The 14,352-nt window shown below is 42.1% G+C and overlaps 1 protein-coding gene and 1 pseudogene across 1 annotated transcript; both read right to left on the reverse strand.

The window, feature by feature from the left end:
* Positions 1-2,903: 2,903 nt before the first annotated feature.
* On the reverse strand, positions 2,904-5,900 carry LOC140639604 (nucleolar RNA helicase 2 pseudogene; annotated as a pseudogene).
* Positions 5,901-12,464: 6,564 nt separating this feature from the next.
* Positions 12,465-14,078, reverse strand: LOC140640635 (olfactory receptor 2H1-like). Its single transcript, XM_072840231.1, has 2 exons — positions 13,993-14,078; positions 12,465-13,419 (listed from the first exon to the last, which is right to left on the reverse strand). Exons 1-2 carry the CDS (start codon positions 14,076-14,078, stop codon positions 12,465-12,467), a joined length of 1,041 nt encoding a protein of 346 aa, XP_072696332.1.
* Positions 14,079-14,352: the final 274 nt, after the last annotated feature.

Below are 14,352 nucleotides of genomic sequence, written 5' to 3' on the forward strand. Positions count from 1 at the left end.
AAAAGGATCCAACTGTGTTGGCATAGTTCTGTCAGATATCCCACCTCCACAGAGGTGGGATGATGCATTTCAATGGTGTAGACTGTGCGGTTTGGGGAGTCCTAGCAAATAGTATAATGCATAACAGCTAAATGTACTGTCAGGTTAAGATGGTATCACTTGCTCTCGTCATCGAGGCTATCACTGGTGAGGAAGTTTTGGAATATAGATGAGGTTCAGAGCTGATGGCCAAGAAAGAATTCTTGAGGTGTCTTTGGTGCAAAAAAGGTGGTTTTATTAAAGCCCGGGGACAGGACCCGTGGGCAGAGAGAGCTGCGCTGGGGTCATGAGGAGTGGCTGGTTATAGACTCTCAGGTCAGGAGGGGTCAGCGAGAGCATGGGTCTCTAAGGAATTTGGAAGCACAGTCTCCAGGACCCTGAGGGGCCAGCTGCTGTTGGGAAGGGTCACTAATAAAACCCAAGTCATAAGCCCCTTCAGCTGTGTATCCGTGGGCCATGTGCTTGGGGGACGATGTTGGGGTTGAGACATAAAGGAAGTTTCCAAGGGAATGTTTATATGTTAGAGCAGACTCACAGGGTCCTGGGGTCGGGCTCAGATTGCCTGTTGCCCTCAGCAGAGTGTCCACATGGAGGCAGCTGGGTCCCTGGAAGAAGGTCCCTCCATGTGGTTCAAGGATGCATAGATGTGCCGCCCCAGACTCGTACTTTGTCCTCAGCTAGTGCCCGGTTCCCCCATCATGGGGCATTCAATAGAAGCTTTCCCAGTGGCCAAACTTTGAAGAAATGTTTGTAGGAATGAAGGAGGCCCATCCTATGCTGCTATGTCCTCATCTTAATTATGAGAACTGCAGGATGTTTTTCCAAATAAGGTCATATTCTTCAGGAGGGAACAGAAGGGCAGCTGAGGGCAGAGCAGAAGCTGACACCCTGCAAATCCCCTGCCCCCCGCCCACTCCTGTCAGTGTGGGGATACGTGTGAGGTTCCTCCAGAAGCTCCCAACTGTCTTCATGTAGAAGCCTTATTGGGAGTCCTCTGTAGCAGATGACAGTACTTTTGAAACCTCCCTTTCCTTACCTCTCCCAACTCTGCAGGTATATAATCAGTCACCCCTCACAGGCCCAGGGCAGAAGCTCTCCTGCCCCCAGGTCCTGTTCCCGGGCTTTAAAAAAATCCACCATTTTCCACCAAATATGTCTTTTTTTTTTTTTTAAAGGAAATATTAATACCTTTATTCTGGCATAAAGCAGTATTTTATATATTAACTCAATTTTACAGAAAAAGCATTTTATGTACGATTGTAAAGAAACTGCTGCACCGATAACTCCAACGTAAATGGATTGTATTTTAAAAGTTCATTGAGTTTGTTACATTGGAAAATATTTTCTCCATAGAAAATAGTAAAAAGCACATTTCCCACACTAGTCTAACAACCCCGTTAAAATCAAGTAATAGCTGGATGATGTATTTTTAAGTATGGTGTGAATTCTGGGATCCAAGAGAAACTTCAGCTTCATTTATTGAAACAGCCATGTTTTCCTTGAAATTAAGTTGTATGAAGTGAAACTCCCATTAAATGCCTCCCCCTTACCCTTGTTTTCTGCCGGATTATTTTTCTGTAAGCTAATCCACATCAAAGTTTTAATTGCTCCTTCCTAAAGGACAGGTAACGTGTCCTTTTAATCTGCTTGATAAGGAACCATTCCTATTCAAAGTAGGAAATATTTTGGTTGTTGTTAAAATATGCTCAGTACTTGAGCAAAACCAGAATCTAAGACATTATCATCTACACAGCACATGAGTTGTCAGTCATCAAACACCCTCTCCTGAGTCCCTGTGGCTTGACGGGAAGCCGTGAGGAGTGGGAGGAAAAGTGGTAAAATGGACAAGTGGATCAAGAAAGAAAAGCCAAAAGAATTTCTGAAAACAGAGAAACATCCAGTCAGGAATGAAAGACAGAACTGAAGTCCAAACAGAGGAAGGACACATTGCCACAAGCATCAAAGAATCGAGCTATTTGAACACCTTACTGCAAGGTCACAGGGTAAAAGGCAGTTAGATAAAAGACTCAATCCAGTGAGAAAAACCAGGGCCCAGAAAGATTTTAACTGTTCAAAAATAATCAAATGAAAACAAGACAGGACATGTATATTGACTTTTCCCATCAGTGTATTCCCTGAGATTCTCAGTACAGAATTTCTAGGAACACAATGTCATTCTTATGCTCTTGCACCATGCAGAAGTTTGTCAGAGAAGTAATAATTGAGAACTCAGAGAGTTACCTGGCCAGGGGCTATATGAAGTTCGTCAGTTCCCTCAAAGCAACAATTGAAAATAACCATATGGAGACTGTCCTAAAAGGAAGTCTCTAAGCAGCTATAAAACCTTTTGATGGAATAGCACTCTTACAGAAACAGATCCTACACCGTGGCTACAGGAACTAGGACTCTGAGAAAACATACTGAACCATTCTACCTAAAACTCCAGTTTACGCATTAGAAGTTCATCTCTAGAAACATTAATAACCTGCTGTTTTTACTGTGAAAAGAATGTTTTATCATGCATCTTTACTTGCTCCTCTCTTTGTTCTCAACAGAGATGCAGGTTTCCTTCTCACACATGAAAAACATTTTCAGTGGGTTTCCTGACTCTTGTCAGCAATGCAAATCTCTGCCCCCATCCCCTAATTCCTTCTTGGTAAATAATGTTAATCTTCCAATAGGAAGTGGAGTACATTATCATCAAGCACCTATTATTCAGCCTCCTTACTTACAAAGAAAGTTATGGGGACATCTTACACATTTGCAATTCCTTAAAGACACTTGCTTTCTATTAAAATACTTCTTTATACATAAATAGATAAAATCTGTGAAGAATTCACGGAAGCATCCATCACCTTAAAAAGTTAAAAATGTATCAAAATGTACATAACAATGGCAAATCTATATAATGTCTCCATTTGTGTCACCATCCTCCAAACCTAGAGCATATGCTGCCATAAAATGTATTACCTCCCAGCTAAGTTTGAAACCTTGCTTCAAAACATTGCTCAGTATTAATTCTCAGAAGACATGTTATAGGACCATGTGAGTCACTGTTAGGCAGATGGCTGAGGAATGCTAATTACAGACCCAAGCCTGGACTGTGCAGAGTGCCTCTCCAGAGAACGCTATCTTCCCCATAGGTATTCAGGGAAGGACACTATTTAAGTATAAAGACAGATCAACTTAAAAAGTATGGGCAAAATCATGCTTGATTTTATCTTACAACCCACAGTGTATCAGAACAAAATTTAATGAATTCATACATCTTTTCAAAAGATAAACCTGATACAGAAGTAGCAATAGTTACAAATCATAATCATCAGATGAAATAATTTCCATGAAGCTTGTCTCTCTGGAAGAGATGGGGACAAGGCAAGTGGTCAGGAAGGAAACAGTGTGCTTTTAACCTTGCAGGAAAATCAGTGCTCAGTTCCATGTTACTGCATAAACTCTCCACTTCAAATTACTGCCCAAATGCTTTACTGAAACTCTGCTTCTGGCCTTTGTTTTGGAATCTGTGATTTTTGTTGCCACCTCCTGATCGCTGTCCTCTGAAGCTTCGATTTCCCTCCCGCTGTCCTCTAAAGCCTCGACTGCCTTCGCGTTGTCCCCGGAAGCCTTGACTGCCTTCCTGCTGTCCACGGAAGTTTCGATATCTTTCCCGAGGTCCTTCCAGCTCTGGTTGCTCCGTGGCCACAGAGAGCTGCCAGCGACGCATATCATGCCATTTTTCCTGTATTTCTGTTACTGCTGCAGTAGGGACATCGAAGCAAACTCCCTGCTTTCCTTTGAGAAACACCATTCCTTTCACTTTGGAATCAATATCCTCTCCCAGCTGCTCTTTAAGTTCTTTCCAAGCATAACTAATGTTTGGCATTTCCATTGAGCATCGTAAGATCATGGTCACAAAGCCCGCATCTGAGTTGATCAGAGAGCGCTGGTCTACTGATGTGGCACCTGAAATATGGGCCAAGGCTGCTGCCAGGGCTTCCACGGCTCCTTTCTCCTCTATTAGTTTCTCCGCTGACTGCTTGAAATGACTAATGGCAGCGGGAGGCACAGAATCCAAAAGCCTGATGGCATCTTTGCTGGAAGCTTTTATGATCTTTGTTGCAGAAGGAACACCTATTCGTTTAAATTTAATTCCCGCATTTTGCTCCATTTGTGCTAACTGATACTCCTCCTTGTGCTGATAAAAGCAGATGCAAATCCCTGTCCTTCCAGCTCTGCCCCTCCTCCCAGAGCGATGAATATAGGACTCCACATCCTTTGGTGGAGAACTCTGTATCACCTGGTCAACCTCAGGGATGTCTAACCCACGAGCAGCAACATTAGTTGCAACCAAAACTCCCAAATCACCATTTCTAAAACCTTTCAGAGTGATTTCTCTCTGCTTCTGAGGAATATCTCCATGCAATGACTGGGCATCCTGCCTTATGGACATATTCTGTGACAACTCCTGGGCTTCTTTCTTGGTTTCGCAGAAGATGATGGTATGCCCGTGAAAACCACGAGTATACTCGGATCGCATCCCCAATAACTGCTGCCCTTTGAGTCCAGTGGCACTTGATAGCCAGGTGCTCCACGGTTATTGCCATTTTCTGGGTCTTTTTACCAATCAGGTCCACCTGTTCATATGTAGATTTCATGTATTTCTTAGCAACATCATATACCCAATGAGGGCAAGTTGCAGAAAAAAGCAATGTTTGGGGATTGTCTTCTGAATCTTTTTTGTATGCCACACTTAAAATCTCTTCCACTTGATCAGCAAACCCCATATCTAACATCTGGTCAACTTCATCCAGGACAACATGCTTAAGTTTGGTGAGATCTAGCTTGCCATTCTGAGGGTGGTCTTTGATACGACCTGGGGTCCCAACCAGGATATCAATCCCAATCCACATGCTTTCAATTTGACCTCCATAGGGAGTTCCACCATAAAAACAAGCCACCGCCAGCTTTCTTGTGATGTCACTGAAGTCTCTGCTTACTTGATTTGCCAACTCCTTCATGTGTGTAAGAACCAGTACCTGAGGGGCACGACCTCTTTTCCTGCCTTGCAGTTCTCCCTGGAGCTTCGCAATCAAAGGGATGGCAAAGGAGAATGTCTTCCCAGTTCCTGTCCGCGCCTGTGCAGTTAAGTCCTTTCCACTATAGACATGGTAAAATGTCTTTGCTTGTATAGGAAACAGGAAGGTCACCCCACGGGCTTTGAGAAGTTTAATAGTCTCTTCAGATATGGGAAAATTAGAGAAAGCTCCTTCTTTCTGTTCCACAGGCATTTCCTGCTCTAACTCACTGTTACTTTCTTCCCCTAGGGTTTCACTGGTGTTAGAGACAAGTCCAGAATGGGAATCCATTCTTCAGTTTGGGGCTTTTCTCTACAATTTCTTCATTCATTTCCTTTTCTTTCTTCATCTTCTTGGGCTTAGGAACACTTATCTCTTCTTCAGAAGGTTCTTCACTTTTTATTACTTTTTTTTTTGTTTTAGGAGAAACAACTTTCTTTTCAAAGGACTCCTTTGTTTTTTTCACACTTTGGTTTTTGGAGAAATTATGTCATCCTGAGATGGCCCCTCTTTCTTTTTTGCCTTTTTAGATTTAGGAGAATTCATGTCAACCTCATTAGACTCGGCTTTCTTTTTATCTTTTTTAGCTTTAAGGGAAGGAATTTCTTCTTTTACTTCTGTTGCCTCTTCAGTCTTAATAGATTTTGGTTTCTCCTTTCTACCTTTCTTCTCATTCTGCTTCCGTGGTGTCTCCACTTTTTCCATGGCGGTCTCGGAGTCCAAACCTGCGTCACTAAGGAGTTTCCCCGGCAGTGTTCACCTCAAGCAATTCTGGCCGACCGGTCAGGTCCACCGTGTAGAGAGGAAGACTCCACCAAAGATGTTTTAAGAATTCTTTCTTGGTTGTCGGCTCTGGGCTTCACCTATATTCCAAAACTCTCATCTTTCTGAGGTCATAGGGATTTGGATTTCAATATATGAATTCTGGAAAACACAATTAAACTTATAAATGTGCTCTCTCCCCAAATTCATGTTCTTCTCACATGTGAAATATGTCCACTGTCTCCCAACATCCCCAAAGTCTTAACGCATTTCAACATCCAATTTCCTCTGCATATCCTTTAAATTAGGTCTAGGTGAGATGAGGGATGTTTCATCCTCTCCAGTTGTGCCATGTCCTTCCCAAATACAATGGTGGGTCAGGTCTAGGACAGACACTCCCATTCTAAGGGAGAGAAATCAAGGAAGATGGGAGTCATTGGTCCCAAGCAACAGCTGTGCTCTGCCCCCTTGTCCACCCCCTGGAACTGAGGAAGAGACAGTCCACTCCTGGATCTATGCCTGCTGGGTCCTCATGCCAAAGACAGCCTTGTCAAACCTTGACCATCTCCAGGATTATTCTTTCCTTTTCCTAAGCATAATGTGTATTTCCAGTATATAGCTCAGTTGGCCCTTTTCCTGCCTATGGAATCTTATACTGACAGTCCTCACTTCCTTCCTATCTTTTTACATTTCCCAATTGTCTGTGTTTCTGCTGATAGAACATTCACAAAAATTTTGTTGGTCTCTTGTGCAGTTCATAAGGGCCCAAACCATCAAAAGAGGAGGGTCCTTCCTAGATCTTTCCCATGTCACCTCATCTGTGTTCCTGGCTTCTGCTGAGATGGGTGACTGAGTAATGTTACTGTTGAGTTGTGAAAGTGATATATATATATATATATCAAATATATTTACAAATATGTATTTGTAAATATAAACTAAATAGTCAGCTACTATTTAAATATTTACTATTTAGGGATGTTCAGGTGGCTCAGTGGTTGAGCATCTGCCTTTGGCTCAGAGCATAATCCCGGGGTCTTGGGATTGAGTCCTGCATCGGGCTCCCACAGGGAGGCTGCTTCTCCCTCTGCCTGTGTCTCTGCCTCTCTCTCTCTCTGGGTCTCTCATGAATAAATAAATAAATAAATAAATAAATATCCTTAAAGAAATAAAAAAATAAATATTTACTATTTGTCTATAGTCAGTTATACTGAGATGTCTTAATATTCTAGTGGTTTCTCTAGTGGATTCACCTAGTGGATCTGTGCATTTTTTCCTGTGCAGCTAACACCTTTAAATAATAATGTTGCATCTTCCTTTCTCATTCTCCTATATCTTATTTTTCCTTCTTACTTTGTTACATTGTATAGTTTTTGCTACTTGGTAGTGGAATCTCTGTAATGCTCCATGATTTAGTAGGAATCGACCTAAGATTCACAATTTTTGGTTCTTTTAGAGTGAAATGCTATTTATAGTTTATGATTAGGACTGTGGTTCCTGGGTTCCTACTGGGTTATTTTTATAAATAAAGAAGTCAGGGGACCCCTGGGTGGCTCAGTGGTTTGCCTTCAGCTCAAGGTGTGAACCTGGGGTTCTGGGATGGAGTCCCACATTGGGCTTCCTTCAGGGAGCCTGCTTCTCCCTCTGCCTGTGTCTCTGCCTTTCCCTGTGTCTCTCATGAATAAATAATAAAATCTTAAAAAAAAATAAAGAAGTCAGTACTTGATAGTGATATTTCTTGTTCCAAACTAAGATTAAAGGGTTCTTACTTAACTTCCTTGACTTTATATCTTTATTTTATATAAAAAATCTTGGTTCCTAAGCACATTCACATCCTTATATATTTACTTTATCCCATTATCTATCACTCTATATAAATAATTTCAAAATAATGACACAAAAATTCAAGGACAGTAAATGCATTTTAAGATTTCTTCATGGTTGTTTTTGTCTGAAATTTCCCTCTAGGTTGTACAGTGACAGTATGGTTTGGTGGCATGTCAAGGCTGTAAAGCTTGGTAGAGATTGCACCACTTTATGCTGAGATTGAAGCTGTTCTGACTCTTTCCTGACTGGGTAACTTTAGATTCTATTTTTTTTATCTTTGAAGCTAAGTAACTTTGTCAAGATTCAATTCTCTTTTATTTCAGGAACATCTTATGTTTCAGTAATTTCCAGGTGCTTTGTTTTAGTCTGCTTTCTTTAGTGATAATTTTGTGTAAAAGGACAGTGATGGTCTTCTATGCCTGTGTCTTTTTCTAACCCATGAGTCCCTTTGACTTTGCTACTTAACTTTCTGTAATTCTCTTCTGTTTTCACCAGCAGATATATATTTAAAGATCTTATTTATTTGAGAGAGAGAGAGAGAAAGAGAGAGAAAACAAGCAGGGGGAGCAGCAGAGGGAGAGGGAGAAGCAGACTCCCCACTGAGCAGGGAGTCCCCCGGGGGCTTGATCCCAGGATCCTGAGATCATGACCTGAGCTGAAGGCAGATGCTCCACCCACTGAGCCACCCAGATGCCCCAAGTGGTTCCTTATTAAACTAAAATGGGAAAAACCTTTGCTTTATCAATGGAATGTTTTACTGTTAATTCAATTTTACTGTATTGAATTCCACACACAACCTTTCCAAAACCAAGCCATGAAACAAACATCAGAAACAAAGTTATACAATAAATTGATGAACTGTTTAAGAAGAAAGAAAGACAAGGATAGTTGGCAGAGGAAAAAGTGGGATGAAGAATGCAAAAGGAAGGGCTCCTAATAGTTGTACCTATAAAGATTATAGGTCATCAGAAACGTCATGCATTCCATAAGGGAAGTGATTGGCCACCTCTCAAGTCTCCTGAGCCAAACCAGCAGTTCCCAGGACTGGAGCAGACCAGGCACAGAGATTGAGCGGGCAGGGAGGATGATCAGTAGGCCCTGAGGCAATGCCAAGTGTTTACAGGATGAGTTCCAGTGAGGAGGATCCCTGTCAGGGTGACCGTGTGTGGAACTGTGCTTCTCAGTTGTTCTGCACATGTATGTCACCTAGGAATTGGGAGAGACACAGATTCAGGCCCAGTGGGTCTGGGTTAGAACCTGGGATTCTGCATTTCTGTCATGGCCTGGGTGATGCTGGCATGGCTTATCCCATCCTGGAGCCGGGGGGCTCCAGGCCCAGAGACACATGCGTTTGTCTGTGAAGCAAGGATAGATCGGCTGTGTGCAGGTAAGTACATGGTTCTCATTTACTGCTGGACAGAGGGGGCTGCATTAGCAGATTATGCTTTTTGTTGACTTTTTATATCAACAGCTTAAAAATAGTTCTGTGGAATGCCATGTCTCTGAAGATGGATCAGATTTTCCAACTGAAACCTTTCACATTGCATATAAAACAAATTCTAGGAAGCAACTAGAGGAAGAGAAAAGAGACTAGCTGGAGTCCTTGGGACACAAGGAATGACACTGTGGTGAGGTCTCTGGGTTCTTTGTTTCTTTGCTTGTTTTTTATTCTTCTGTCCCAGACTTGGAGCTTGAAGAAACTCTTTCCAACAAATGGTTCTGGAGCAATTGGCTATCCACAGGCTAAATAAGCAAATAAACCTTGGCTCAACCTTAACATTTTGTGTAAAAGTCGACTCAAAATGGGATAGCTGGCTGGCTCAATCAGTGCACATGCAACTCTTGTTTTGAGGGTTTACTTTCAAGCCCCATGTTCGGTGTACAAATTACTTAAAAATAATATATTTTAAAAATGGATTGTGGACTTTATGTAAAATGAAAAACCACAAAGCTTTAAAAAAAAACATAGGAGAAAATTTCTACAGCTTGGACCTCAGCATGGTGAGATTTGGGAGATGATACCAAATGCATGATCCATTAAAGGAAAAATTGGCAAATTGAATTTCATTCATATTGAATTGTTTAGGGGTGCCTGGGTGGATCAGTCAGTTGGGCATCAAACTCTTGGTTTCCGTTCAGGTTGTGATATCAGGGTCATGAGATCAAATCTTGCATCAGACTCGGCTCATTGTGGAATCTACTTGAGATTCTCTCCCTCTGCCCCTCCCCTCTCTCTTACTCTCTCCCTAAGGTGCATAAATCTTTTAAAAAGTTTAAAATGGTGATGGTTTGGTGGCTCAGTGGTTTAAAGTGGTGACGGTTGGGTGGCTCAGTGGTTGAGTGTTTGCCTTTGGCTCAGGTCATGACCCCGGGGTCTCAGGATTGAGTCCCATATCAGGTTCCCTGCAGGGAGCCTGCTTCTTCCTCTGCCTATGTCTCTGCCTCTCTCTGTGTCTCTCATGAATAAATAAATAAAATCTTTTTAAAAAAACAGTTTAAAAGTGTTTGCTGCATGAAAGATTTTGTTGAAATGTTGAAAAAAAAAAAAAAAAAAGAAGCTACAGGGGGGGTATTTCCAAATCATATGTCTCACAAAAAACTTCCATGTAGAATATTTAAGGAAATCTCAAATTTAATGAGAGAAAACAATTAGAAAAGATGCATAAGGCCAGATGAATTGAGCAAGATGCACTGGTGAATGCTGAAGAATGCTCATCATTGATACCATTAGAAAAATTCAAGTTAAAATCATAGTGAGATATCCTTAAACATCTATCAGAATGGGTAAAATTTTTAAAAATCATGATAATACCAAGTGCTTGCAAGGATGCAGAGAAACCAGACTGCTCACATGCTGTTGGTGGAAATGGAAAGTTATATACCTGCCCTGGGGAAGTTTATGGAAGTTTCTTACAAAATTAGATGGGTGTTTACTATATGACTCAGCAGTTGCACTTTTAGGCATTTATCCCAGAGAAACACAATTCTCATGATCACACAAAGCCCGTTCATAAATGTTCATTGCAGCTTTATTCTGGTAGCCTTGACCTGGAGACAGCTCAGAATTTTTCAATGGGTGAATGATTAGACAAACTGCTGTATCAATGCCCTGGAATAGTATTTGGCAATAAAGGGGAAAAAAACTATTGATGCGCACAACAACCTGGATGAATTTCAGAAGAATTATGCTGAATGATAAATGCCAATCCCAAAAGGGTAGTTTCTATGTAATTCCATTTGGATAAAATTCTCAAATTAACCAGAATGTAGAAACACAGCATAGATGGGTTGATGCCAAGATTTAAGCAGATGTGATGGGGCTGTGAGAGAAGCAAGTGTGGCTGTCCCGGACAAAGGGAAGGGCCCTTGGGGGAGGGAAATACTCTGTATCTTCTTATACCAATGTCAATATGCTTATTATATTGCAGTATAGTTTTGCAAGATGTTACCATTGGTGGACCATGGGTAATGGGTCTATGGATTACCTGTTAATTCTTACAGCTGCAAAACATCTACAATTACCTCAAAATACAATCTTTCATTTAAAATAAATCCAGCAGCAGGTGCAGTAAGAATGCCTTTAGAGTTGTGAGATTGTAACAGTTTTTTTTTTTTTTATGATAGTCATACAGAGAGAGAGAGAGAGAGAGAGAGGCAGAGACATAGGCAGAGGGAGAAGCAGGCCCCATGCACAGGGAGCCTGACGTAGGATTTGATCCCGGGTCTCCAGGATCGCGCCCTGGGCCAAAGGCAGGCGCCAAACTGCTGCGCCACCCAGGGATCCCGATTGTAACAGTTTTGAGATTATTGTTTTCTTTAGAATATTTCAAGAATGAGAACTCCTATACTTGCTTCTTGTCATTATTCTGGTCATACACAGACTCTTGTTCAAAGCAAGAGTGTAATCTGTAAGATGACCATGGTTGTGCCTTCCTCTTGATTAGATTTGTTTTCTGGATTCCTTCCGTGGTGTCCAGGGTGATGAGATGTGCCAATTGTGGAGCAAGTGTCTTACATCTCTGAACCCACACCCAGGTGACCCGGGTGTATTGTGAGGTTGGTGCTGGGCGCATGTATGTGGGTCATATTTCTGCTTTGCTGGCTCATTTCCTATTAGGCCTCATGCATACGGTGTAATACAGGCAGGTGGGCTGCATGCGGGCTGGTATTGGGAAGGAGGCTAGTTCTTCCTTCTTTGATTCTTGTTTGGTTTCTTTCATGTTCATTTCATCCTCAGGGCAGTATATTAGGTAAAAACAATTGAATGAATATTCTCCATTGGGTGGTGAGGAAAACCAGCGTTTCCTCAGTGACATCAGCCGAGACAGCAATGCTCCTGACTCAGAAGTAGGAGGTCTGAAAATACTTGCTCCCAGAACTCTTCCCTGGGCAATCATTTAAAAAAATTCCTGTTCCTTTTTGGTGTCCCCCTATTGCTAGGGGTGCTTCTTTTTGCCTTTTCCTTCCTTCAATATCTAGCTAGCAATTCTTGTAATAAATGCCTTTTTTTTTTTTTTAATAATGGAAGTAGTGTCTATTTCCTGATGATAGCCTGACTAGGACCACTGCTACTCCTACATTTCAGTGTAAGAATAACATTGCTAGGTGCATCAAATATACTTTTCGTCAGTCCACCATGTGTACAAAGCAGGCTATTGGTCCCTCCACTAGAGGTGAAGTGGAGAGTCCTCATGCATGACATACCACATACCTGTGAGCCAACAAGCTGCACAGAAGCTGACCTCCACGTGAGGCTGAGCCTCTCCCTCATTCTTCACTGGCCCTTCTGTCTTTCCCAAAGAGCCTCTTGAAAGCTCCCTTCATGTCCTTGTTCCTCAAAGTATAGATGAGGGGGTTGAGAGTGGGGGTCACCATGGTGTAGAAAAGATTTAGGAACTTCCCTCCCTTCTTTGAAAAGTGACTCCGAGGTTGGATGTAGACAGCAGTGACCCTGCAGTAGAAGAGAAAGACGACTGCCAGGTGGGAAGAGCAGGTGTGGAAGGCCTTGCTCCTGCCTTCCTGGGACTGGATGGCCAGCACTGCCTGGGCAATGTGGCTGTATGAAACAAGGATGAGCAGCAGTGTCCCCATCAGGAAGATGACACCAATCACCGAGATCTGGAGCTCATTGACGTGGGTGTCTCCACAGGCCAGGCGTATCAGTGCAGGAACCTCACAGACAAAGTCGTCAACCTGGTGATGAAGGCAAAAGGGGAGTTTCATGGTAGTGGGAGACTGCACCAATGTGCCAAAAACCTCACTGACCCAGACCAGAGATACCAACTTGTGACACAGAGGTGGGTTCACAATAACTGCATAGTGCAGAGGGCGGCACACCACCAAGTAGCGATCAAAGGCCATGACCAGCAGCAGCATGCACTCTGCAGCTCCCAGTCCCAGGAAGATGTAGAGCTGGGCTGCGCATCCCAGATAGCTTATGGTCTTGTCTGAACCCCAGAAATTGACCAGCATCTGAGGGATGCAGCTGGTGGTAAAGCAGAGGTCCAGGATGGAGGGGTGGGTGAGGAAGAAGTACATGGGGGTGTGGAGGTGGGGATCCAGGTGACACAGGAGTATGGTGGTGCTGTTGCCCACGAGGGTGACTGTGTAAAACACAGACACAACCACAAACAGGGTCATTTCCAGCCTGGGGTTACCCGAGAAACCCAAGAGGATGAAGCCATCTGGGACGGTGCCATTGGCACATCTGTCCAACGTCCACCTGGAACTAAAGGAGCAGCATGTCAATTAGAATACCACCTAGAAAATTGCCCTTTCTTCGTTAATGTTTTCTCTAAGCATTTATTGGCTTTTCTTTCATCTCTGTCCCCCTTTGGACATTTTCATCTGTTACTTTATTTAAATTTAGATGATTCTAGCAAACTCCTAGAACAGGAGATCCTGGTAGGTTACTATTTAAAACTAACCCTTGTCACTATGAATAACCTATGCCAACAAACTGGACAGCTTAGGTAAAATGGAGACAAATTTTAGAAACATACAAACTACGAAAATTGAATCAAGGTGACAGAAAATCTGAATAGATCAATTACTATTTTAGAGAGTGAATCTGCAATAAAAAAAAAAAAAACCTCCCAACAAAGAAAAGCCTGGGACTAGAGGTCTTCACTGGTGAATTTTACCAAACATTTATAACAAAAAATGACACCAAACCTCCTCAAATTCTTCCAAAAGAAATCATAGGAAGGAACACCCATAAACTCATTTAACAATGGCAGTATTACATTAATACAAACTCCAGATAAGGACACCACTAGGAAAGAGACCGACAGACCAATATCCCTGAGGAATATAGAAGTAATTCTTAGTAAAATGCCGGCACACCGAATCCAGCAGCACAGTAAAAGGATCTTGCCCCATGGTCAAGCAGAGCTTATCCCTGATGCAATAGTGGTTTATTATATGCAAATCAATCTGTGTGATCCATTACATTAATACAATGAAAAAAATTATACAATAATTTCACTACAAATGGAATAAATATTTGACAAAATTCAATATCTGTTGATGAAAATCCCTTTTTAAAAATTTTGAGTATAGTTGACAATGTTACATTATTTTCAGACTGTACAACATAGTCATTTAACAAGTTTACAAACATTATGCTGTGCTCAGCACAAGTGCAGCTCCAACA

The sequence above is a fragment of the Canis lupus genome, chromosome 9 (genome assembly GCF_048164855.1).
Source record: "Canis lupus baileyi chromosome 9, mCanLup2.hap1, whole genome shotgun sequence".
In the NCBI taxonomy this organism is placed as follows: Eukaryota; Metazoa; Chordata; class Mammalia; order Carnivora; family Canidae; genus Canis; species Canis lupus.